The sequence below is a fragment of the Neodiprion virginianus genome, chromosome 4, assembly GCF_021901495.1.
Source record: "Neodiprion virginianus isolate iyNeoVirg1 chromosome 4, iyNeoVirg1.1, whole genome shotgun sequence".
NCBI lineage: Eukaryota > Metazoa > Arthropoda > Insecta > Hymenoptera > Diprionidae > Neodiprion > Neodiprion virginianus.
In genome coordinates this window covers 19,169,333-19,196,997 of record NC_060880.1, presented here as the reverse complement: position 1 = coordinate 19,196,997, position 27,665 = coordinate 19,169,333, and the positions used below count along the sequence as shown (strand labels likewise).

General features: G+C 39.4%; 1 protein-coding gene across 3 annotated transcripts in view; it reads right to left on the bottom strand.

The window, feature by feature from the left end:
* LOC124302287 (netrin-A-like) overlaps positions 1–27,665 on the bottom strand; it is a 130,232-nt gene that overhangs the window by 60,253 nt on the left and 42,314 nt on the right. For all 3 annotated transcript variants that reach the window (XM_046758272.1, XM_046758273.1, XM_046758274.1), the window contains exon 2: positions 3,237–3,425. In XM_046758272.1, the coding sequence (XP_046614228.1) occupies positions 3,237–3,425 (189 nt within the window). The remainder of the gene's footprint in view (positions 1–3,236; positions 3,426–27,665) is intronic.

Here is a 27,665-nt window from a genome sequence, read left to right as displayed (position 1 = left end):
TAGAATTTATGTATAAAATTATTTGAAGAATATCGTACCTCGGAATTTTATTGAAAAACATCGTATTTCGTGATTTGATCGAAAGACATCGCATTGTAAAATTCGGTTGTAGAATTATGTCAAGAATGTCGCACTTCGAAATTTGATTGAAACACACATCGTACGTCGGAAGTTGATTGAAAAACATCGCATTTCGTGGTTTTATCCAAAGACATCACATTTTAAAATTTATGTATAGTGTTATTTGAAGAATGTCGTACCGCGAAATTTACCTAGTTAAAAAATATCGCACCTCGGAAGTTGATTAAAAACGTTGCTTTCCTGATTTGATTCCAAAGTCACCGACATGTCAGAATTTATTTCAAGAACATAGCAACTCGATATTTCAATCAAAAAAATATCGTCACCTCGGAATTTCATTCGAAAACATCATATCTCGGAATTTGATTGAAAAATACCGTACTACAGAATTTGTTTCAAAAACTTCGTACTTCAAATTCAAATTCTATTATCATGTGTTAAATTGAACAAATATTGTTAAATTGAACTCACAATTCCGTCCAAAAAAAAAAAAAAAAGAGTTAATGTATGCCTACAGATTTCTCAGATTGTTCTATTATTTTTTTTTTGCTTCTTCTATAACCAAACCGCTAAAAATTTTCTCTTAACATTATCAAAACTTGTTAAATTTCATCTAAAATTCTATGTTCAAAACGACGGAAGATTTCGAAAATCAGCACATAGTATCTCTAATTATTTACCCTTCCCTTTTTTTATTTCGTTGAAATAAGAAACGAACAGCAAGGAATAAGAACAAGAATTAAAAAAAAAAGGGGGGGGGATTGCATACCAGTAATCGAGACAACCTCGTTACGATGCGACGCGTCGTTTTCTGAGTAAGCTGGAAGCACAGAAGTTCGCACGAGAATTTTGTACTATTGTATAATACCTATATCAGTTATCTACACATTGTACACTCATCTACAGGGCGCGATGAAAAGAATGATCTTATCTGCATTTGTGACCGAGACTTCGGTTCGAATCGAAGCCTGAATAATTTTTATCGAACACTCTGTAGACGCCGAGACGTTTTGCGGTTAAGTTCCAAGCCGCACGGGTGTTTCGTTCGCACAGGTGAGTAAAAAATGAAACAAGTTTAATAAAAAAAAAAAAAGAAAAAAAAAATAGCGGAAAGGAAAAAAGGATAAACCAAAGGATAAAAGAAGGATCTACACACACCCATCTTCGTGGGTACTACCTTGAGGTATTCTTGCTTCTGTTTCTCATGCCTTTTTGTTGGTCTCTCTTTCTTTCTTTCTTTCTACATACACGAGCTAAGATATCGATTTTCATTTCGAATCGTTTTAAAATGGTTAAAAATCGAGAATCTTTGTTCGATTATAGTCTGCGATTAGTCATTTTATTCAGAAGACTGGAGTTTTCTACAACTCCAATGAATGACTTTATATTCGCCACATTAGAATCTTCAAATATTTTATTTTTCACAACTACTCGTGACATCGATTTTTATCGGCATATATCGATATTATGTCGGCTATTTAAAAAAAAGAATATTGAAATTGAAAACTTATAAATGACGATTTTTATGGCCATCACGGAGTTGAAACTGAACGAATTTACAAAACTTTCAACTATGTACTTCAAATCGATTTTACATTAAAAAAGAATCAATACCAAACGTCTCATTCATAAATTTAGTGCTTATTTTTCTTGTATTGTTGGGTAAATCATCGTATCTTACGAATACGTTGAAAAAAATGCTTTATAAATTGAAATTAATGATATTTCAGTAAAAAAACAAGTAGTCAGAACAATAATATGTGTTATTAAATGACACCACATCAATTTGGCATCTCGCCATATTTGATCGACATATTTGGTGAAATAAACAATTTTTTTTTCATGCTCACAAATGTGATTACTCAAACCAAATCTGCGACCATTTCATAACTAAATTACCCAAATGTATTTATTGATATCCACTCAGCGACGTCCTGACATACCTGAATACGCGTATTATGCAACACGTGCAATGGGATCTTTCATAAGTATAAACTCATGGTCCCGTCGACATGTAGACGCTTCGCGTGGGCGATGTCATTCCCGCATATTATAAGCACGCATATGGATGTAGTTCTCTTAAAAGCCTTACATATAAGGCCGTAAATAAATTCCCTTACGGAAGGTTGAAGTAAACATATAGATCTCAAAAGAAATCGGATATAACCCCCGCGTAATTTCGAAAATTTTTACCGAGCTCGTGTATATGCCTCGAGGATACAATCCAATAAATTTTAAACGACGTTCAAGATTGTTGAAAACAATTTAACAACTCTCAATACAATTTTCAGTGATTTCGCGGCAGTATTTTACCGGATATCAAGAAAGCCTTCAATGTTTATTACAAAAATTGGAAACGATATTATCTGCAAGTTGAAATGCATGAATTTCGTCTTTTTTGAGATGTTTAAAAAAAAAAATATTTCAAGTAATTTTCTACAATCTCAATTCAAAGTTATGAAATAAATTTGGTACTCAAATATCAATTCCATCTGTGAATGAAACGAGCAAGGAATAGATCTAAAGTCCGGCAAAAAGAAGCCAAGTTTAGCGAAAAACGCGGTAAGAAAATGAGGCGATGAATCTGCAATTTGTACGGTTATGAAAGGACGGGACGAACGTGACGAAGTGGCGTGTTCTCACGTATCAAGGCATACAGGACCGATGTTCCATAGTGTACATATGGCCCCGAAGTAGAGAACCGTACATCAACAGACGAGTTACAAAATCCGTGCTCTCTTAGCATAGTCGTTATTGTAGTTGTGTCGAGAATTAACGACGCCCCGCTAACCATGAGAGAATATTTGCGCTTCTGTGTCCGTAAACTATACCGTTTATTTAAGTTATTATGTGAAAAGCTTATGGGAGTCTGGAGGGAGTGAAGAGGATATTATATCGCACAGAAAAGCGAGAATACACGGCGTGCTTGCAGGCGAAAAGCGTGTCGTTCCGCCGCTTTTCGCTAATCGCATATACGTACCTGTTTGAAAGGCACGGAAACCGAAGAGCGCGGCATCGAGGCGGGAAGATGAAGGAGTAAGTCGGACGAAAAGCGAGGAGAACTGAGATATTGGAAGCGACGAATTCCGTCGTCCAACGAGTCTGACGGCGAGCTGGGCGGAGTGAATTATACCGGAAATAGGAGGGTTACTCACGTTTGCAGGCCTTCCGATGGGTGATCGGTCTTGCCGGGTCTCTGTAGTAGCCTTCTCTGCAATAGTGGCAGTGTCTGCCGGCCGTGAAGTGTCGGCACTGAAGACAAACGCCGCCGCTGACGCGACCCGACAGCTTGTAGAGTTCCATGTTGAATCGGCACTTTCGCGCGTGGAGGTTGCAGTTGCAGGCTGAAACGGAAAGGAGGTTCGTCAGTTCCATACGACGCGAAATCTTGGTCGAGTTCATCCCAAACTTCCCGAAATGCTTTCAAACCAATTTACTGGATAAAAACCTTCCGTACGACAGTTGGAAACGGTAATTCTTGAGGATCGACCCGCGGAATTGTTTGATTCAAAAGTTGGGAAAAGGGAAACAGCCGTTTAAAATGTCTCTGGCAATGTTACTTGCTCCAAACACAGCGGCCGCGAGTGAAACAACGTCTTTACAAAATGATAGAGGTGACTGAGCAAATTCGAAAAGCACAAGCTGTGATATCAACAATTCGAGAAAATTTTTTTTAATTGGAAATTAATCGAATTACTAGAATTATTAGAAGTAATCGTATACACGACACCAAAGTTTGAACAAAGGGAACACTGATCAAAGAACTTTTACTCAAATTGTTGATATCTTTGTTCGTATTATTCGAATTTCTTCCAAATCGCTTGTATTAATCACATATTTTTTATAATCTTTCGTATTTATTGTATCGTGTTTTCTCTGTTATCTTTTTGCTATCTCTATGTATTCTCTGTAATTTATGTAATCTTCCCGTAATCTCTGTAATTTTTTTAATCTCACCAATTTTTGTGAATTTTTGTAATCCTTCCAATCGCTGTAATCGTACGTAATCTTTTATAATTCTTACAATATTTGTAATTTTTTGTAATCCTTACAATTTCTGTAGTCATTTTTAAGCTTTGTAACTCCTGAAATCTTTTGTAATCGTTGAAAATTTTGTAATTTTTTGCAATCTCTGTAATCGTTATAATCGATTTGTCATCTTTGTGATTGTGATCAGTGTCTCGTCATTTTTGCACAATGATTAACACCTCGTTATTAACACGAGACAAATAACATTATTCATTCACTGAGAGTCTAAACTCTGCGAAACAAGTTTATCAGTAAATCTTTACGAGACCGTTTAGCTGTCCGATAAACTTGAAAGCCGAGAAGTCGAGCCACCCTCGAAGCTCTCAGCATTTCTTTAATCTCCACACTGACCGACTCGTGAGTATCGTTACACTAACCAGTGTTCAAATTTGTGGTTAAAAACAATCATCCGAGGCGTATAGGAAGCTCGTTAGTATACGGAGCGTCGGACTGTTCGCTTTGTAAAGCGCGCGTTCCTCAATCGTTCTTCTCCGAGACACTGTCTTTCCTCGAGCAAAGTGCAAACAGTGCGAGCTACACCCATCCGGTTCTTGGCTCTCTGTCATCACAGCCCAGCGAAGAAGAAGAAGAAGAAGAAGAAGAAGAAGAAGAGAAGAAGCTGCCTACGCGGGCCGGTTCATTATCATGTTTGATTTACGACGGTCGAGAGGGTGCTCCTCTAACGAAAAGTCAATATTTGCTGGATTAGTTGCGATATCTGTACAGGCCTCGATCAATCGGAGACTGTGCCAGTCGACAGCTCCTCGACTCTCCCGACTTCGATCTATGAAATTATAACAACAACCCGACGGTAAACGGCTCCCTCGAGTTATTAATAGGTCATTTTTTTCTGCCACTAATAACGGACCATCCGTTTCAAATTCCTAGAGGATGTATTTTTCTGATTATACCGGCAGGGTCCAACCTGAGAGCTGGAAGACAGTAGAAGCGGACCAGACGGAACATCTCGATCAATCACCGTAATTAGTGATTTATCACGGCTTGTTACAAACTATAAAAATCGATGCCGCTCCGCTCTTTCTCCGATCACTTTCGGTCCAGCAAAGAGACGCGGCGTGACTAAAAGGAGTCGGAACTCTCGCGCAAACCAGTCAGTCCGTGTATCAACACCGGAATACATATTCGAAGGATCGATACCCACCAATTTCAAGCACCTATTCAACATGCCGTAATGCGTCTAATTCTAGCCTATCGAATACCGATTACCAAATGATTCCACCGAAGAATCGATCCGAACAATTATCACGGCTTCACGTCAAAATAATTGTTCAGCACGAAGTTTAAAAACGTTGTGCAATAAACTTTACGATAATTCGACAATCTTTTAACTGATCACATGTGTTGGCAGTATCGATCTGAAACGGATGTTCGTTAGTAGTATCAGGTTTAGTAGTGGTGGCAGTTTCTTTTGAAAAAACTAAACTTTGACAATTGACAGTTAAATCTTTCATGCGATTATTCTAAGAGCAAAACTGTATTGGAACTTTTTCTTCTTCGATCGTTCCGTCGTCAAGTATGCATCAACAAGAATATTAGAAATAAGGATAAAAAAAAATACTGTCACTAGATAATCCAATGGGAAATAACAGAGTCCAGCACAATTTTGCCGTCAGAATGATGGTTCCGAAGATTTGATTTGTCAAAGTTTGTTTCCGGCACTTTAGAAATCTTGAAGATCATCATTCTAAATCCGTCGAGTGTGTCGAACCCCTTGAAATGAATTTACCGAACTACCTGCAAGGGTCGAGAGGTCGGAAATGGGTTAACTCGACGGTTAAGGGCGGGAAGGAAACGGGTAAACGGTAAAGTGTGAGGTGTCCGAATGAGCTTTTCGTCGTATATAGGTGATACCTAATTCCTGAAGTAGATTGCCCGGCATAGTCCAGCCGGAGAGAGACTGGATGTAAAAGGGACGAGGAGAGAAGACCGAGTGGATTCTCTCTCTCTCCCGAAGATTCCCAGGGGAACAATCAGCGTAACACAGCCGCTTCGTTGCAGGGCTCAGCGTCAACGCGGTGTGGGATTACATTTGCAAATTGAGACCTGAACTGGAACTATCCTCTAATTACACGTCACTCGAGCAGGCTTTGCCCGGGTTTAATTCCTCTGTGTTCCAACAACATGCGGTGGACGTCGCACCCCGGAATGTTTTCGGCCTTGATATCATATACAGTACACTACAATACTCTCGAGTGTTTTCGGCTACTGGTATAAAGTTTCGCAATGGTCGGGGGGAGGGAAAAGGGCGCGACACTTTCGCTTTCCATTTGCCCCGGTAAAATCCGGCGAGCTTCTGGTGATTCGTGGATCGAAACAACCTTTACATCACACGGCTTGAGTTTCTGGTCACGTTGGAATCCTGTTGGCTCGTTAAGACAAAACGCCCCTTAGATAAGGTGCCGAGGGTGTCGGGATCTCCGAGGGAGGTCTCCCTAACCATAAAACAAACCTGCCACCAAGCCTCCGCACCTCGCGTCTACACGCCTCTACAGTCTACCCTCAAAAATTAACCGAGAAATACCCTCGTGGAATCTTATAACAGTTGGATACTACGGTAAGAAGTCCCGGGGAGTCGGAACTCAACTCGGATCACGAAGCGTACGCGCCGTAACTGAGAAATCTTGGGTGACACTAGAGTGACTTCACGTCGAAAGAAAAAAGAGACCCTTTTCTGGCTTCTACTCAGTTTAGAGCTAACTTTCGGGATTATTTTCAGAGCCCAACAAATAACGTGGATAAATTATGAAGGACAGTGCAACAACTCTCTGAAGACAGAGGATCCGATTCACAACTCAGGAGATGAACAATACCGCGGTAGCGAGATTTCTGGAAAGAAGAAGCGTCGACGTAGCAGGAATTCGAACAGGATTTTTGTGTTGTATTCGACGTCGAATCGTGACCGGAAATTTAACCGTTCGAAACTTTGTCGCGAATTAGAAATGCCGTGTAGCCCGGGACGCGTGAGAAGAAGATGATGGAGAAAATGGTGTAGAAGAGATGCACCGTAGGACTGAAGCGTAAATAAGCTATTAACGGCACAGGTGTTCTCTTCCCCTGTTCTCTTCTCTTACGGTCAACCCACGCACTCTCGACCCACACGTACGTGCATTAATAAATTACCCGAGGCGTCTTGAACGCTGCCGTCGGTAGATTTCTCCGGAAACCTGGTACCGGATGAGACATTGGACCAAGGTCACGACCCTGTAATCCAACTCTCGAAGGGCGAATCGAGGCCCAATCCATTTAATTGATTACACAGCTGCAGAGTTCGTCAAGGGTTGCGGTGCACTTTTCTACGAACGGATTTGATCTTCGCGGACAGTTTCGGCTCCGATCGCAATGACCCTTCGGACTTTTTTATCGCCGGACACCGAACAGCACCAGGTTTAACGTGAATGCCTATACCAGACCTCGAGTAGCAGAAGAAGAAGAAGATACGGAGGAGAAGAGGTGGAGGGAAAAGAGACGGGCCACCAACGAAGCTCTGGAGATATCAGAATCCGTGGTACCCCTTCTGGACCCAGGTGCAAAGCGAACTGTCTCTTCACTCTCCGTTGCCTCTCGTTCTCTCTAGCGGTTGTATCAGTGAAATTAATTAATTTCAACCTTATCTCGGTATAAATAATTGGCGCTAATTTGTGGAGAGATTATTATGACAAGATGGCGGAAAGAGAGGGGACCACGGCCCACGTGCAGAGAGGAACCATGCGCGAGTGGGAAAAAAAAAACGCCTGACCCGGTAATTAAGCCGATCTTAAACGAGTAATTTGTACGAGATTTCCCACAGTCGAGATAAAATTCTTCGTTTCGATGCGAAGAAGAGGGAGTGAGGGAAAGGAGGGGAGAGAAGGGACCAGAGGGTCCCCTGAGCGTTCGGTGGTGAACGTCTCGGAAGCCCGGAGAAGAGAGAAAGAGGCTATGCAGGTTCGATTAATTATTCCGGACACATCGTGCGGGCCGTTTAAAATTAAAATCAGTTCATTAACCGGTGCTACGTGGAATTTTTCCTTAATTTGGTATCTACGAGGTCCCAGCTTCTAATGGGGCGTATCCCTGAAGAGTTTGCTTTGTAACGCGTCCCACGTATGCAGGGACACACATCCAGATACCGCTGCGCTCGTCCGGGTAAATTTCAACCAAACATCGCTCGAGCCAAAAATTTCGAACATTACTGTTGCGACTACCTGGATTCCGGGCCCAGTACAACCCTTGTAAATAACTTATCTCGGGATACTGTCCGACGGTGATCGGGGATGCACCTGCACTGAGAATCCTCGAACACACTCTATTACTGCGTTGCAGATACTCATCGGTGATCCGTTTTGTGCGAAAGAACCCGTTAATTATATCTGACTCAGTAATTCGCCCGAAACAGGCTACAGCGTTGCTTTTTTTGTGTCGCTGCTGCTTCACTAGCTAGAGAAAATAAATTCACCGTTGATTTCAGACGTAGCTTGTGCCGATGGTATTGAGAACGTAGCAAGTATCCATATCCAAACGATAGGATTACAAAATAAGTACTGAACAAACGCACGTGAAGTTGATCAAGTTCATTTTGGTCAAACGATCTCCCATCAACGCGAAGACACAAAAACAGCTCAATTACCGATAACTTTACTGACAACGCGTTGTTCTGCTTTTTTATAAACGAAGTAACCGAAGGCATTAATTTTCTGGTAAAAAGTTGTCAAAACTGAATTCAGTTGTCAATTCTGAACCTCTATTTCTTGGGTTATTTTCAATTGAGCACTTTCTTACCGAACTGTACGCCTGATAAGTTACGCCTCTTTCTCTAGCTAACTCTAACCACTTTTCTTCATCCATCCTTTTTACACTTTTTACAGATTTACTATCTCGTCGCGAGATGCATGCCTCGTTTATTTCCGACAATATAAAACGGTTTAATCGAACCGTCCTTGATGCGAAATTAACCGGCTATCAGCTCGGACAGATCTTAACTGTCGTATTGGAAACTTTGAACGAATATTGGAAGAACTTGGGGCCGCATCAGACTGCATCCGAGATTCAATATTATCGGTAAATCGATCCTTGAACATATCGACAGCTTCAGTAGTGAAAAGAAAACCCAGTGGGTTGGAGAGTTCATGAATTCAGATAACTTCACGTGGTTTCAGGTAACTTAAAGTGACTTTTTCCAATCACTAGTTCCCAATCATATTTCCACCTGACTTCGAGGATGTCAGAATTTTTATCAGAGTTATTATGTATTATAATAGCCGGGTGGAAAAGGTTCTACCGAATTTCCGACATGTTTATTATTCTCGAGAGTTGCTTGGACACTGTTTCAAATTTCCACTCCAGAATGTTCAGATTCATTCGATACGCAAATACCGTATCATCCAAATCGTGGAAGGTAAGCGGATCGAGAATAAAATTAAAACGAATGGAAAATACGGCATAATGAAGGGGGAAGAAAATCGAGTGTACATAAATATAAATTACTCGGATAGAGGGACGCGTGCAGCTGCGGTACACCGTACTGAAATCTCGTAACGGTGATTAATAGACCTTGGATCGTGAGGTACTATCGGTACAAGTTGCCTCACCTCACCTCGCGTGTATGAAATACGTTCGGATCTCGGTCCTTTTTCCCTTTTTTCGTCTCTGCTGTGACCGGCATATCCGAGTCATGGTCCAAACCATTTCGAACTGTAACCGCCGACATCGCCATAAGCCATTATCATACCGCAGTCCAAGGCCTAGCCGTATTTGACAATGCTCAAGTGAAAGCAGTGCGATAAAACGAGCGTTAGATTTTGATCTAATAACCAGGGTGACGCTGTGTTCAAGTGCTCCAAGTTACCGACGTTCACTCATATCACAGGCAGACGAGAGCACACGCCATTAGTCACATGGCGAACCTTGCGTGATGTTGTAAACTGATTACGACGACGGCATCTCTCTTTATTTTCACGGTCATGAGACGGAGAGAAATATTCTGTGGTTAAGAACGTAAGGACCCTCAAAGGATTCAGGGTTTCTTTCCACACTGCATTTCCGGTCAACGATCATGTATGTATGTGTGAAAAAGTGAATGCTTCTTTCGTGTGGTACTTGACAGTAGGAAATGACAATAACGCTGCGGGTCAGGAGCAAGTAACGATTGATAGAACAAACAGCGGTCGAGTCGTGCGTTACACACATGCTGGTAGAAGCGCAGATGGTATCGACTTTGAAATTATAATCCAGCGTTTATCTCTGTGGCCTTAAGGGTAATTCGGCGTATGAGTGTGTTACGTTCGGGTCTGCAGCCGGGCGTGTAACACACGCTGGACAATAGTTTCAATTAATCTCCTATAATTACGCGAATAATAAATCAGCCGATCGATATCGCAAGGCCCAGCTATACGAGGATCCAGATCGACGACCGATAACGATCGCATCGATACGTGTAATTAATTACAGAACGCCCCCGCGGTTAGATCGCCTTCGGATGACTTTCGATGAAAGCTTCAGAGAGAGCAAGACAAGGGGATCAATGAGCCGGAAGGAGTACTGAGAAAGAAGAGGAAGCGAGAGGAGAACCGCCGCGTTTTTAAAATCGTATATACGAGAATTTTCATCCCATCACCGTTTCGGTGGTGTTGAAGGAGGGATGAAGAGAGCGGGTCTCTCGGCTCCCCGTTGAGTGTGTAATTAACCTCGGGTCACCCATCAGTCTTCCAGACCGAGGTCCAATCGCCAACACCTCTCGCATTGTCCGCATCTTTTTTCCACCTCTGCTCAATTATAACTCAGGTTTCGTCGAACTATCGACGATTGGCTCAGTGCCGCGGGTCAAACTCCGAATGGTCAAGATCAAAACTGTCGCTCCATCATCGTCGAAGCTTTTGGAGCTAAGCTTCTCGACACCTGACACAAAGCTTTCGCCATTGGCCAGACCTTGAGATTCGACTATTCGGATTGATAATCCGATGCTGCGAGAGGTAAAGGCACAGAGAAACTGGACTCGGCATGCAAAGTGGTTTGGAGTGATCGTACAGGTCGGGCTCCAAATGGTCAATAATACAACCAACGCTTGTTCACAGAGAAGACTTCTGGATATTCTCCACAAATTTTCGGCCACTGACCAGACCAACGACACTTTGAACTTTGACCATTTGGACTGATCTTAGCATGCGAAGTGGTTTGAAGAGACGCTGTAGGTCGAATTCCGAACGGTCAAGATCGAAACTATGACTTGATATTCGAGAAAATTTTTGGACTGACCCTTCTCGACACCCTACACAAATTTTTCGCCATTGACCAGACGTGAACTACTTACAGTTTTGACCATTTGGACCGATGATCCGGCACTGCAAGAGTAAAGGGAACAGAAGAGCCTTAGCTCAGCATGCGAAGTGGTTTGAAGTGACCCTGGAGGCCAAGGACTGGAACGAAATGCGCGAAATTGACGAGATGGTGTGACGAATCTATTGTAGTAGGTACGTAGTGTGATTGACAGGGGTACGCGAGGCAGGTTCACGCATGGTGACAATCGGAACGAAATTCGAACTGCGCAGTGCTCGACGAAATGATTCGAGTCGCGTTTTTGAACGCTGCAGAGAGTTGTGCTGGACTCGATCAACTTTGCGTCCATTAAGCCTGTCAACGGGTCTGCATCGATCAAATTATACAGCCACATATTTTTGAGGGGCCTGAAGGCGGCTCGAGTGGTGGCCTGATAGATTCCCGCGCACGTACTTGACACACATGTTTTTTTTTTTACTGCCCGGTGTAATCGACTCGGAGTCGAAAGGGCCGAGCGTTAATTACGAGTGAATTGCAACCCAGGTGCTTCCGGGCTGTAATAAATGAAGAAAAAAAACCGTGGCTCCTTGTACGAAAGTGAGATTATTCCAAACAGACGTTGGCATGGACCAATTTTATAACCAGCGTCCAATCAGGTGGCCGGAAATTGATCTGCTACACGTGAGTGATGATTATCGTCATGGGAAATATTACGGATTTATAACTTCGGTCCCGTAATATCTTTCCCGAACGGGCGTGTGCCTCGATCGTTAAATTATTATATCAAAGATGTTGCAAAAGCGCTGATATTTCTCACCGGAGACGATCGAGCATCCGGAAAAAAAATCCAGCACCGTTTTTCTGCATAGCCAAACTTATCTCCGAAGCTCTCGGGCTTTTAGTTCTACCATTTTTATGTGTCAACGAAATCCGGCCGAGAGTCGATCCGATTAGAGGTACCTACGTAGCTTTTAAACGAAGAGGAAAAATCAATTAAATTAAAAGGGATGCTCGGATGAAATTCGACCCATCTTGAATTTATTTACTGCAACGAAAGAACGTAGGTGTTGCGAGAAATGCGGAGCCGCTGTTTCGCCTACTTTCATTTAAAAAATTAGGCATAATTCGGGATACACCCTTTATTGAGAAATATATTAGGTGAGATAAAAATTATAAATGAAATATTGAGAAGCAAGACATCTCTTATTGTTAGCATAGAGTAAACTAAATTTTGAAACTCATAAATTCCAACAATAAAAGCATAATGGTCGATAATTTTTAAATACTTAGATTTATGCAAAGTTTTTTAACATTTCGATTTCTATTGGATGTATTTACAAAAAAAAGAAAACCTGTTCCACTGGAATTTTAAACTTCAACAATTAGATTTCGGAATTGAAGAAACGACACATTGATCTGATCTTTCTACAGTTTTAAAAAAAATTCAAATTCGTTTGTTACAATTTAAGGTGTAAAAATTTTCACCTTGTTAAGGAGATGAAGAAAAAAAAAATGAATTCAATTTAATCCCAATTTCAGTTTTACTCTGCAAATATTGATTCTATAAATTTTTGACTCGATCAATAATTTCACCTGTCTAATTTATTCTCACTTAATCAGTTACGCTTCAACGTTCGTTTATTTCAGAAACGATCAAACAATTACAAAACAGATAACTTTCAATCATTATAAAACCGTGTAAGAAAGTAAATATGTCTTTCCATTATCGACGCAGTGAGAAAAGAAGCTGATTAAGTGCGTGCAGTTTTCTATCAACCAAAAATTTTAGCACACATGTACGTACAACATGTATTATGCATATGTATAGGTATGGCTTACGCAGCGGACGTTGCAGAGGAAATTGTTTTGGAGGAAAGAAAACATCAGCGATGCTATAGATAGACGCGGCAGTGGTTTAGGGTCGAGGGTATATAATGCGACGGGTAGGAATAAGGAATTCGCAATAAAAAATAACAAGGAGAAAAAAGATCCCGGGAGGAGAGGAGAAATATGCTCGTCGTCCCGGCATCGACTATCTTAGGACATCATCTCAAACGGTTTGACTTTAAGAAGGTTCGCCTACTGCGCGGAAAATAAAGGAACAAAGAGAGAGATCGAGAGAGAGAGAGAGAGAGAGAGAGAGAGAGAGAGAGAGAGAGAGAGAGAGAGAGAGAGAGAGAAAGAGAGAAGTTGAGTCAAATTGCCCGGGAAGTTGGAATTGGTTCGTGCTCTTTTATTGCTTTTTTCTGATTTTTATTTTTTATTCTCTCTTCTCTTCCCTGCACCGAATAGATCAGAGTCGAGGGGATAGAAAAAGGCGACCGCGCAGTCCAAATTGGGCCTGTTATAATTCAGCTCGGACCCGCCCTGTGCCCGATTTTTTACAGCTGAGTCGAAATCGAGGCGAGAAAACGAAAGGAAAATACAGGGAAAGAGTTCCGCCATTGCCGCATTCTCAGCTGCATTTTAATATGATTTTGCATTTGAATAAACAACAGAATTTGATCCACCCCCCACGGAATAGAATTCGGTGCGAATATTTTTCAGGCTCTTATCAATAAATATTGTGAAAAATTTTTCATGGAAAATGCAAGCCATGAGAATTTTTTTTTTTTTTTTGCCACTTGTTCTAAAGAATTTCGACAATTGTAACGTAATTTTGAAAATAATTTCTACATTTAAACGTCGGGGTTAATTTTAATTTTGTTTAGGCAAAAGTGTGACAATTTTACAGATTGAAAACTGAGATATGTGACTGATTGAAATTTACTGGAACGTCTTCGATCTCCGAAACGTGTCCGAAAATTTTTTATATCGAATCGATACATAAGAAAGACCGGTTTCCAAATTTCTTATTGTTTATACAATATCCGAATCGAATTTGAGAGTTTAAAAAGTTCTGAAAGATAAAATCAAGATGTACGAGCGAAGAAAAACAAAAAAATACAAGTCAACAAACGAAGAATAGCGCGTGGCGTATTTCGAAAATTGACTTTCAGGAAGCAGTTTGAAACTGTAATACGTGGACGCCTTAAAATTTAGACAGGGATACGATTCGAGTCGACGTTCTAACGCAGACAAAAGGTAAATTCGTGAGCGTATTTCTAACGTATCTTTTTTTTCTTTCTCTCATTCTCTTTTTCCTCCTTATTTTTCAACGCATATACACACACGCATGCGATACCGCGTGTAATAGACGTGGCGCGGTGCGGCGCGACTGGAGAGAGAGTCTTGCGCATTCGTTTGCCCAGAGTAAACACATGACTCTCCATTCATTAAACACAATGATACAGAGACCCAGGAGCGTCGCAAGGGAAGGACGCTCTTCAAGCATATATACATATACATTAACATGCATATAACATCATATACACCGCTGGTGGATATATTTTTTCTGTCAGTTTTGTAGGGATAGTCAAACAAGCACGGAAGAACTGCAAGCCTTACGTTGATAATGCCGCAACCAGCCGGGCTAAGAGATCTGTCTTTCATTTTTATATCGGAATTCGTTCGAGCCGAGAAGAAAATATAGAAATTTAAACTACGAGTACAGGAATCCAGGTGAAAAAAAAAAAAAAAAACTTCGCTTCGCTTCGTAGGAAGTCACATATGTTTCAACACGATGGCTCAATAAATAAACAAACGTTCTATGAAAATTGGTTAAATGATTCTGAACGACGTAAATATTTCAAACAATTTTAGTGTATAATCGGTTCACGAACAAAATGAGGATCGAATTAGAGAAATAGCGATTTTGGCTTGTTTAAAAAACCTGAGAAATAATTTAACCTTGTTTATAAAATGATCCAATAACTGAATTTTATGAGCTTGACTTTGCGGCTATAAATATATTTCGAAATTTATAATAGATACCGTTGATAAAATTCAAGTCAACCAAACCTCAGTTTCACTTTTCAAACCTCGATTCGATCGTATCTTTATTTGCTTGATTTTCAAATCGACAACAAGGCTCTTCAATTATTAAAGCAGTTCAAAATTCCCGCGTCGCCGAGTTGCGCGCGCGCTCACGCGGGAATTTCAATTTCCCACAAAGTGAACCGGCGCCGACGAGATTCCGACGTGTCAAAATTGACACTCGCGGTGGCTTTCAGGCACCGAACTATATGACGAAGAATAAAAACAGAGCGAGAATACCTGCGGAGGTGCGACTAGCGTGCTAAATCGAGCGTTAAATATGTTTTAAATTGAAACGAGTAGTCGGAGCGGCCGGCGCAATATGAGCACTCCGTTTACCGGGTGTAATAAAAAGGAAACAAGACGAGGGAGTAAGATTCCAGTCCACGATATGTACTCGGCTCGGCCCACTTATGGGTGGGTGGGCCTCCCTCTCTCTCTCTATCTCTCTCTCTCTCTATATATATATATATATATACATATACATACATACATATACACACACACATATATATATATATATATATATATATATATATATATATCTCGCTCTCTGGATCCCTCAGCGACGATACTCCGTTCGATCTGTCAATCCGCGGGGTTTGATTTATCGCTGCATCACGTGGGCCTGTCAGTTGGCACTCAGGAGGAATAGAGGATTGAGGAGAGCCGAGTGGGGAGTGGAGGGTGGAGGAAAGAGACACCGAGGTTGAAAGCTCCGAAGGATGATGCGGATGATACGCGTGGCGACGGGAATCGAAACTAATCTCGTTTCGGAGAATTTCATTAGGAAATTAGCTCCTGGGTGTATAATATGAGTGTGTGTAACACACGTGTACGCGCGCACTGTTATACACACTGTTGCAGGGGGTAGGTGTCAGTGCTGATTTGAGTGCCGGTAATCATTGGGGGCTACGCAGCTTGCAGTTATAGTATGTATAGCGAGCTTAATCCTCCGTCATGCAGACGAAACTTTCAGGCTGAGTTACTAATGGCAATTTAATCTTCCTCTGGATGAAATTAAGTTGGAAGAAGTTCAAATGGATATTGAATTATATGAGTACGTCTGGCCGTGAAAGAAGGCCTAACAAAATTGCTACGTTCGATTTTACCGATAAGAGAAACAATTTTAAAGCAAGATCAAGAAACATGTTTCAGAGCCTCGATCATCGGCAATCAACAACCATTTTACTGAGGGATTGTTGTATACGTATAGAATATTATTGAAACTGCAGGTTCGGAAAGCCTGAAATATTGTCAGTGAAAATGATTTTCGTTCGACAGCTTTTTAGAAAATGTAATACAACTACTATACTGTAAGAAAAACTGTGTTTTAACTTTAGTGTAACAGAACTACCTCATAACGATCGAATTTATTTATATTTATTTTTTTGCTGTCTGAAATTTTCACATTACTTTTTGACAAACAAAAACAAAAAAAACTATGTACAACGCAGAATAAAATTTGGCCAGTTTTTGAAGAACCGATCTCGGATTATAATGTAAAAAATAGTCGCTATTTAATCCTACCGTATTAATTCATGTAAAATAATTTATAATACCGTCAGCGAATTTCATGCTTGTAACAAGGTGTAAACATAACTGGCATAAAAAGTGGTTAAAATAAACATATATATAATATGTATGTAAAGGCGGAGATATGGAAAAAAGGAGAAGAGAAGTCGCAACATTACATAGGTGCGAGTATTTTAATGAGAGCTAAAATCAGCGAGTAAACGTCATATAAATCATCACCGCGAGGCAGTAAATTTTGCAAGCAAGGCGCTTTATTTTATGAAACTCGAATGTATAGGGTGGCCCCTGTATTTAGGGATTTAATTAAACCTCGCCATGAACTTGGGTCGGCTACACTTTGCTTGTGAACGGGGCTAAAGAAAACTTTGGCTACAGTGGCAGCGTTTATGGCTTGTAATAAAACACGAAACTATATTATTACACGTATGCATTGACAGTTCGATATATAAACACTCGCAGTGTTTCAAAATTTATTCACAATGGTAAAGAAATTCTCGACGGTTAGAAAATTTGATAAAGAAATTGCACGTCAAGATTTATAGGATTCTATAGAAAAATTTTCATTGATGTATTATTACAGTATCGTTTTAAGATTCATAATTGTACCGAATTTGTAAACGATCCAGAGATTTTCTTTCGCGTAATTCTGTTACTTTAATTTTATAGTTGAAAAAATTGGCAATGAAAAAGAAAAAATCTGTGCACAGTAATGTCCTGAAAATTTTAATTATAAAGTATTTCAATTTGCCCTAACGTTCTATAAAAAACTTGTCAAAAATTGAACAGAAAATGTACGCAATAATTCAATCTGTTCAATTATTCCCCTTTATTCATTTTCCGACTTGATCTTTCTGCTGTTTCTTCTAGTAAGAAGACGAAAAATCGAAGAAAAAAAATTAAAATTATCCAATGGCGTTAATGAGCTTAGAATTACAAAATTACAATCCGACGTAGAATTTCATTGGCGGAAAGTTCTTTCTGTCACCAGTATAAAAATTTCACGAAAATTCTGCGCAATCGTAAGATTGACAAACTGTTTTTCGTGAATAGAAATTAACGATACTGGATTTCCACAAGTACAATAAAATCAGAAATTTTTATTCGAGGAGGAAAATTTTCGGAATCTTGCAACGTAGACGACAATTTCCATCCACAATTTTCAAAATCGCAACCCTTGAATCGAGTGATCACGCGGTATACGTGGGTGCGTTATAAGGTATCATATGTAACTCATGGTACGTACACATATATTACAGTTACCTCACGGCATGTGCGTACAAGAAGGCTGGAGAGCCCGGCAATGCAGCGGCGGCGTAACAGGGCCTTTTAATTGGCGACACTGATGATCGATGCGTAACATCATTTGGCCCCGCTGCGCAGCTCCTTCATACCGGTAATTGTTTCAATTTTTTAATTTTTTAATTCAAGAAGATCGATTGGCCAAATATCGATAAGTTTCACCTTGTTTTATTTCAAGATAGTAGCACGTTGACTGTTCGTCAAATTGTTGTATTCCAAAGATGCGAAGATTTGTTTGAAACTGGGAGAGTATAAAATACTGAAATTACCAAGTAAAGCCTTGGAAAACGATACTTTGTTTCAAATCACTTCAAACTTCATTCAAATCTAGTTATATTTGTGAAAATTTACATTTACCAATTTTTCACAAAGTCATTCGAACAAATTATCTCTTTTCTTGTTTAAGTTTTCTCAGCAAATGTAGAGAAAACAGTCTTCTGAATAAAATAAACTGTCCCAGAACGAAATTGAACTAATTTACCAAATTTATAAGAAGCGTGACTCAGATTTGAAACAAAGAGTTCACACATCTAAACTTTTTTTCACACATCAATTATCTTCTATTTTTCTAGTTTCAAAGAGATCTTCGCAGCTTGCGTACATACATATAAAAATGTTGTTAACACCGAATGTACGATTATCAAAGAATAAAAGAAAGTTCCGTTTTCCCCCGCTTCGCAATTTCCAAACTTTTCTTTCTTGTCTTTTAGACGTCGCAATTTCAAATTCAGTATCACTTGATTTTCTTTTTTTTTTTAAATGACATTAATAAATTTCACCGACGAGTGAATACAGTTTAAAAAAAAAAAAAAAAAACAATTCAAGTCTTCTCGAATCCATATTTTGAATAAACGGATGCAGGAGTACAAAAGTACAAAAGTAAAATGGTCATAAATGTTCCGTTAGCATCACCGAAAAGCACATTGCTGCACCGGTACGAGATTTCGGGTAAACTGGTCCCCCCCCTTTTTACCCATGACACATGACTTCCTGGGCTCGAAGAATTGGCGGTAAGGTCGCTTGTAGAGAAGCGTCGAATGCAGTAATTCCGAAGACAATAAAGGAGACCCTAAGAAAACCTAGTCCGAGAGATTTATGGATTTGTGGGCCCGCGTACCTTGTGGGAAAATCTACTCCATGTGCCATAATATGAGGCGAGAAACACGCGCGCCTATGCCAAAGCTCCGGGTTGTTGTTCCAGGCCATGGCCATGTGTCACGAAAAACGAAGCCTGTGGCGACAGGAATCCGACGTCGAACTCCGTGTGCGGTACCCGATGGAGTGTCGAACTGCCGATTAGAATGACCCAAGGGCTGTATGTCGGAGACTCGAAAAAAAAATTACGAAAAATTTCTTCCTCTTTGAGCAGTTTTCATGATTTTTTAGTTTGATACTTCATTTTTTAACGAGGAGTGGGGTTGAGATTGTCGGGAAAAAGGGACGAAAATCTAAGTTAATGACAAGCTGTTTAACTATCTAATTGAATGATTGATTAAGGATGTGTGCAACGTACAGTCCGGTTAAAAAGTTGTGAGAAGAGAAATATGATATATCGAAGATTTGAAAGTGCCATTGAAGTTAAGCGAGTTTGACTTAGCTGAAACGATATTCCCTCAACACAGATAAAATTGAAGTACCAGCAATGTCAACGACCGTAGCACAGTTATTGATGACTTTGAAGAGATCCCATTCTCGAATCGTTTCGACAACAAAAAAAAAATCGCATTTTTTGACCGATTTTAATGAACCGGAGGTCATTTTGTTCGTAAATTAAATCTTTACAAAGCTACGAAAACAAATCTTGAATAACTGTTGAGTTTGTTTTACTAAGGGATTGGTTTACTACTCGTCATTTATAACGATTCCACTTCACTGATAATGTTTCTTTAACCAACTGAAAATTCAAATAGAAAATAATTCTACGTAATTTACGAATAATTTGTTAGAAAATATATTCATGAATTGAAGCACGAGATGAGCTACTATTTATTAGAATTGGATAAACTATCCAAATTTGAAGTCATCAGAAGCTGTTCGACAGTGAAACGCGTTTCAGATTATTAATTATTCAACGATGTTGACAAAATTATTTTCTGCACCAAGGTAACGTTTTTCTCATAAAATTTATCAAAACATAATTCAGTTTTTAATTCTGAACTTTATTCCTCGATTTTTACGTTTCCACAATTTTTAACCTAACTGTACACCCGTTAAATCCTCAAAACCGGTGTTGAAAAAAGACAAGTTGCAAGGTATTAATTAAAAAGAAGTTTACGAGGACACCTCATTGAATATTATAAAATTGATCAAAAATCTCACGTATCTTGTTATAGGTGATGAAAAGATAAAAATTCTCTTAATAATTCAGACGAACCCATTTCGCAAGGATTGAGCTAAAGCTCTCTCATTTTTTCCCTCCACGAGGCACGAAGGAACTTGAGAAGAAACGAAGAAGTGGCCGATTTTCCACGGTCCCTTTTTCATCCTTCACTCCCAAGTATCCTAACGCTGATCGGAGCGATGTCACCATTAAATTGTGGCCAATTTTCACCTTCGGAACTGAGACTTATATTAATATACTTCACTTACGGTTTTTCCGCGAAGGGAGTATCCTTCCCAAAGATCCAAATTTATACCTGATAAAGAAAACCAATTCCTCGCCATTTTACGTAAAAATTCCTCACTCGAGACTCGATGGGAGTGGAGTGAGATTTGAGACAAATTATACAGATTATGCGCGGAACGTTCGGAACTCGGGAACGGTCAATAAATCCTGTAGAAATATTTCAAATACTGCGAAAATCCCTGATTTTCCCGTTTCTCGCATAACTGAAGACTAGAGCGTAAAATGTGTGCAGTTTTCTTCTCTTTCTGTTCGTATTTTTAGGCGTAATGTAAAATTACGAAACTTCCTTGAAGTTGAACTATAAAATTAAATTCTTAACAAGATTTTCTACACATCGGAAATGTAAATTCTATCGTTTTTTAATCTGTTTTCCTGACGATGAAGTTTAAAATTGTTAATAAAGATTAAGGATCGCATTGTTTCTTTGCTTCTTTCGAGTATCTCCGTATCCATAATGCTAACTGGAAGTCACACTCTCTTAATCGTTTGTAACATGATTCACAATTTTTACGATACAAAATTTAATTTTTCAGAATGTAAACATTTGTCGCGTTATCCAGGTTCAATTTTTTCCACGAGCTGTTTCACAGTTATTTGGAAACCGTTTCTTTTCTTTTACTCGTTGAAAGTGAGGCATCGGCAACATTTTTATTCTCAATTATTTCGCATACTGATCGATGATATTTTTTTCTGAAATAATTACCTGAATTTCTTAAATTTTGTTTCTCGTTTTGGAATAAAATTTCCCAGCAGATTTTCAAAATCTACCGTCGATTTAAAATTCAGAAGCGTTTGAAACAATCTATTTTTCACGACATTCTCTTCATGACGTTACTCTCGACTAAACCAAACCCAACCTCGGAGCTTTCAAATCGCGTTTCATGTTTCCTAATTTTCCGACTACTTCTAATAACTTTTGTCATCGAATTCGAATATTCGTAACGTTATTTGCACAGTGTTAACTGGATTTTAGACACATAATGCATACGGGAAAGCCTAAAAAAGGGAAAAATAAACGTTATTCTCTTCTGGTAAACCCAATTATCGAAGCGTTCGGTTTGAATGTTCAGTGAGGCAGCGGGACACGGTAACAAAACCCGAATATCCCGAGTCCCTCGGGTAGGTCAGGAACGAATAGAACCACCCCATTACTGGCTATTGTGAATAACAGGCTAAACTCGAAGAAAGGCTGGTTCCGTTCTGCCCGCGATTATTCGTCCAGAAAATCGCATGAGCTTACGGTAGGTTATAAGAGTACGTTTATTTTGTTCACCAGCTAAGTCCTGCGACACGTTTCGACACGCGCCCTGACGATTCTCCAAATTCACCTCCGTCTTCATGAGCCCGATCGTTCAATGTCGGCATGACGAAGTGCAACCGAAGATCGAGATATTTCTTTAAACGGACAATTTCACCGTATTAGGTTGCGCAGCTCGCCCGCAAAAAATCCTTGTAGAGTTTCAAAGCTTAAGCTCCGAATAATAAAGGTACGCTTCAACTTGTACAGAAGAAGTAGAGGGCTACCAATAAAACGGTTGAGTAAATATTGTAAATTTTCGTCACTTTTCGAATCACTGTGCTCGTGCAATTCTCTTTTTCCACGCTAAGTGTAAGAGTTTTACGATAATATCCATATTTTTCACAGAAGCTAAACGAAGAGCAAAGAACTAAGTTTTCTTGGCGTTAATTGAATGACATTTTACACTGATGTCATTTCAAGGGAAAAAAAAATTACAGTCCAATTTGTAGAAGGTTGAGTGCAATTTTCTTCGAATAATTTACAAAACTGCAACAAATGTTCGATTATTTTCAAACAAATGACAGTTGATACGATCGGTTTGATTAACAAAAGTTCCCAGTTTAGAAGAGAAAAGACACACGATCACTTTTCTTCTAATTTATGAATACGGTAAACAGAACAGCTACTTCTTCTGCTTGAATACAGAAACCAAGGATTTCAAAAAAATTACGTTTCTTGTTGAAATTGTACAGCTGTAATATTACTGTACAGGGAACGTGGAACTGAGCAACACCGAGAATAAAAGCGTGCTTCAAGACTGGAAAAAAGTTTGGAAAACGGAGGAGAAAGAAGCGAGATAAGCTTGTCGAAGAGAAAAAAAAAGAGAAAAATAAATGAACGAAACGTCCGCGTATAATTTGGCGTTTCGTCACGTACAGCGAGTCGGAATATTTTCTACATCAACGTACATATGTATACGTCGAAATATATTATAATATAGAAGTATATTTATACCTGGGCATTGAATGCAGGTATTATACCTATGTACACATGTATATAATAATATAATGTATGCATAACTCGTACATACTTAACGACAAGATATAATACCAGCATATATTCCTGCGCAACGAAATTAAAGTTCGACACACCGAATCTCGCGTCGTTTGGATCGCTCGTCGTATTTAATGAATCGTATGTTCCGGTCATCAGATGCGCCAAGATCCTGACGCATAACCACAAGGTGTGGCCTCTGCTGCCTCGATGTAATAACCCCAGCTGCATCTCATAACGTAACCATCGGAACCAAGACTGCGCAACATACACGGTGACCTCACTTTCAACCGGACGGATGGATTTTCCAGACTTCTTTTTCTCTCGGTAGATGCGAATTTACAGCGTCGGAAATACAGGTGAAACCGATGGTTTCGTAAATCAAAGGTTGTGCGAATTTTGCGGCGACTCCTCGCGATCGTTTTATCTTCATGTGTAAAACTCAAAGACGTATCATCGGATTTTTTTACGTATTTTTAGAAAAATGGAGGTGCCAGTATTCGCTTGGTAATCAAACGAACGATTTCCATTATTTGAATCACTAAGAACGCTGTCAAGACATCGATTTTAATAAGTAAAAATCACTTGGTGAACTAAATAAACGAAATTGCACTCGATCCGTTAGAAGTCAATAGAATGTTGATGAATCTAAAGAATTCGGGGTTTACCGCAAGACTTAACAACGGTTTCCACGACTTCCGCAATTAGGCGTGATTTCAGTTTTTTTTTTATTTTTCAAAAAATGTTACAGTCATTTGAGTTGTTTCAATTTGAAGAAATTGATTTCTAAGCGTTTGATTTACGATGTCCCATTCAAGATTGCGATTTCTTATTCCAACCTCAACGGACCGCTAAGATAATTGTCTCTCTTTCTCGCATCCCGACCGAATGACGGAAAATTATATGACTATTCGCGATATCTTATCACGCGTAGAAAGCTCGAGGGGTTGTATCGATTTTTTCAACATCCACAAGCTCGCCAATTTTCCGCATCCTTGTCCCGTAACATCCTCCACGATGTCTCTGGGCCGAGTCGTATACCTTGTAGATTACCGCGATGTCACGGGTGTCGAAAGGGGCATTAATTCGCAACGACGCGGGACGGTTTCCGAGCATCGGGGACATGCCTCTTAAATACACGTGTATGAAATACTTACACCTCGTACCGCATCGAGGAGCGTCGAGTTTTAGACGATTATATTTTCCATCGCAAGTGGGCGTCGTTTAAGCGACCGTAATGCCCGGTGCGATGGCGTATTTACCGCCCACGAGACTCCGCTACGTATAATAAGCACGAGATGTCGTACAACGAGAGACGCAAAGTCTTAGAAATCGGCAAAAGAATCTTGGATATATCTTGATATTCGAACCAACGCGCAAAGTCGAGTTTTTACATATTTTCTCGCCGACGCGACGGTCTGGAATTACTAAATCTAAAATCATGTGTGCAATTCGAAAATCGGTAACTGATTTGAAATCAAAATGACAAAAACTTGACTCGAGATTATAGAATATTGTTTGGATTCAAGAGGGAGAAATCTAAATTGGATTCGGAATTGTATTTAATATATCGTATTCAATCGGTATCGAGTTTTGTAAATTGAAAACGGTTGAAGAAAATCGAACTTGGCCGTAAAATTGTACGAAATTGATTAGAATATCGACTTCGAACAATCGAAATCGAACGAAATTTGTGATCTTGTATCACCAGAGAAGAACGAAAATCGTAAAATCTTGACCGAAATATCGATGAAGTGAACCAGGATCACACTTAAAATTGGATAAAGTAGAAAAATCACTTGAAATCGGTGGTCGTCGAAGTTTGTCAGTCAAAATTGGAAGGAAAGAATCAAAATCGTTAGTAAAATTGTGATTAATAAATTGAAATTTCAATAAAGCAGAATTATAGTCCGAAGTAGAAGTCGTCACGGTCGAAAAAATCGCTGGAAATCGGTATTTAAACGTTTTTATAAACCAAAATCAGCAAAACTGGATCAAAGTAACAATCGGCAGTTAAAAATGAAAATCATTTTAAATTCAGCGTAATGGTATTTAGATACAAAAGCAGCTGTTTATAAAATTGCACAAGATATTCGAAATTACTTGGAATAAAAAACATGATCTGGAAATCGGTATCCATAAAAAGAAAATAAAAATTCAACGCGAAACGATTATCAAATCTACCAAAGATCGGTATCTAAAAAAATCTAAAGTAATGATGAGAAAAATCGTTACAAAATCAGATCAGCGAACGAAAAATGTTTCGGAAAATGGTGAAAATTGTACCAAGAAAAAGCTTGAAAACAAAAACAATGGAGAAATCATTTGAATCATAATAATCCTTCGTACAGAGTCGAGAGCGTGAGAGAGAGAGAGAGAGAGCATTACAGGGAAGGCATACAGAATCCCGGAGAAGACATAAGCCGGCGAATCTCAAGGTTCGGCGCCCCTTTCCTCCGGGTGAATACAAAATCCGCGTGTGTGTTTATCCGTAATACCCGGCACCGCGTATAGAGTTAATCTAAATTCGCCCTGAGGGCCGAGTGTGCCATTGACGGGGGGGGCGGCAGCATAAATGGCATGGCAGAAGCGGAGCTTCGGCGTTTCGCCGTCCGGCAGCGCTTCGCCGAGGGCGACACGCGGCGTCGACGGAGCGTCCGTGGAACTACCGGGAGGAGGCTGATTCGCCAAATGAGTTAATTAGCCCCTGCTGCAAAGCTCAGCCCCGTTTTTCGACGGAAGAGGCTGCAAACAAGCCCCCCGCGCACGTGTTGCGCCGAGAAACGTAATATAATGTAGGGAGAAATAAATCGAGGGGGGAGATACCGCCTGTGTAACATCGGCAAACAGATATTTTCGAATTATGAGCTCTACGCTTCGGCAATGCAAGGGATTGGATTTCACCCGGGGGTCCAGATGTGATTACACGGATTCTTGCTTTATTTTCTCTACCGACGGAGAGAGGGAATTATAAGCAAATATTTAACACTCTCGGGGATGCAGAAATCCAAATTTCAGTTTGCCGGATTACTTCAACCTCGGTAAATTTTAATTCTACTACTTTACTTACGACGATTTTACAGTGAAAATCGTAAGGAAATTATTGTGAAACCTAATTTTTTTTTTTTAGTAGATTTTTGCGAGAAGAGCAGACTGGAAAATATTTCCTTTCTCTTTCGAGTTATTCAACATTGGATCAAATTTATTAATCACAGGGACACTGAGTTTTACCGAATCAAATTGTCTCATGATTTTAACTACATTTGTATTGGAGATTTAAATCCCCCAAAAAATGTCCAAACTCTCCAGAATTTCAATTTGTTCAAAATAAATACCACAGAAAAAAAATATAAAAAACTAGCGACGAATATTCATTGCTTGGGCGGGGGTCAAAACTTGGAAGGATCAATATTTCGAATGGCATTTTATCCAACCAATTTTTTTATCATTGATGGATCGAACACAGTTTGTAAAATAAAATTGTTTAATCTCAAGGTTTATTTTCACGAGTTGACGACGAGTTTCCATATTCCATACCCGGTTCCTCAAAAAGGCTGGTAATGTTTTTTCAGCCTCCACTCGCGCACACAGGTGTATAATAATAATAGTAATAATAAATTCGCGAGGCGGAATCGTGTTAACACAGCTTTAGAGTGAGCCCCTCTGATTAATATAAGCGTAGGTGGGTATTTATTTGGACGAGTGAAAATAGACAGAGAACGGAATAACAGGAGGCGTATAAGTTAACACGGGCTATTGCTTATCTCTTCCGAGAATAAATTCCTATGTATAATGCGATCTGGTGAAAAAAATCGTACATCTCGATCGTTTTGCACCGCTGCAACACGATCAGAGTTTGCGTTTACATACCTGTATGTGATTATGGGCAGTTTGTATATAATAAACGTGCATGCAAAGTATCAAGGCTCAACGTTGTATATATATATATATATGCATGTATTTATTTCTCCAACGTTTTTTACCACTTTGCACATGTGTGAAAATCGTTTCGATCTCGATCTCGGGTTCTAAGGTTAAAATTTCTGCGAAACTGAATCCGGGTCTTCGAAACTTTGATTACCAAAAATTTCCAGAACACCGTATATTAGTTTAATATTTTCAACACACGTTTCTTTGAAGCCATTTATAATTTTTTTAAATATCACGATCGACTTCTGTACAGTAAAAATTATACATTTCAACGCAAATCGACAAAGAATTAATTTCGTTGATGGCAGGAAGAATAATTATTCGATCGTAAAAGAAATTTCTGACCGTATTGTAAAGAATAAAAAGTTCCAAATTATACATATACACGTCTCTAAACGAGTCCGTATGATACTGGAAAAAATATTAAAACACTGAATTTCAACTGTAAACATCTTTTGTAATTTTTCTGACATTTTCTTACCCAAAAATTTTTAATGTTTGTTTGATTGTAATAAATAATAGCCTGTTTTACTGGTAAATAAAGTCTCATCAAATCCTCTGATTAAATAAGTTAGATTTTAATTGAAAATGATGTACGTCTACTGAATAAATAAAGAGTTTATCCTCTGCAAATTATAATAAAGATTGAATACATTGAATTTTTACTTGCCAACGGATGAAATG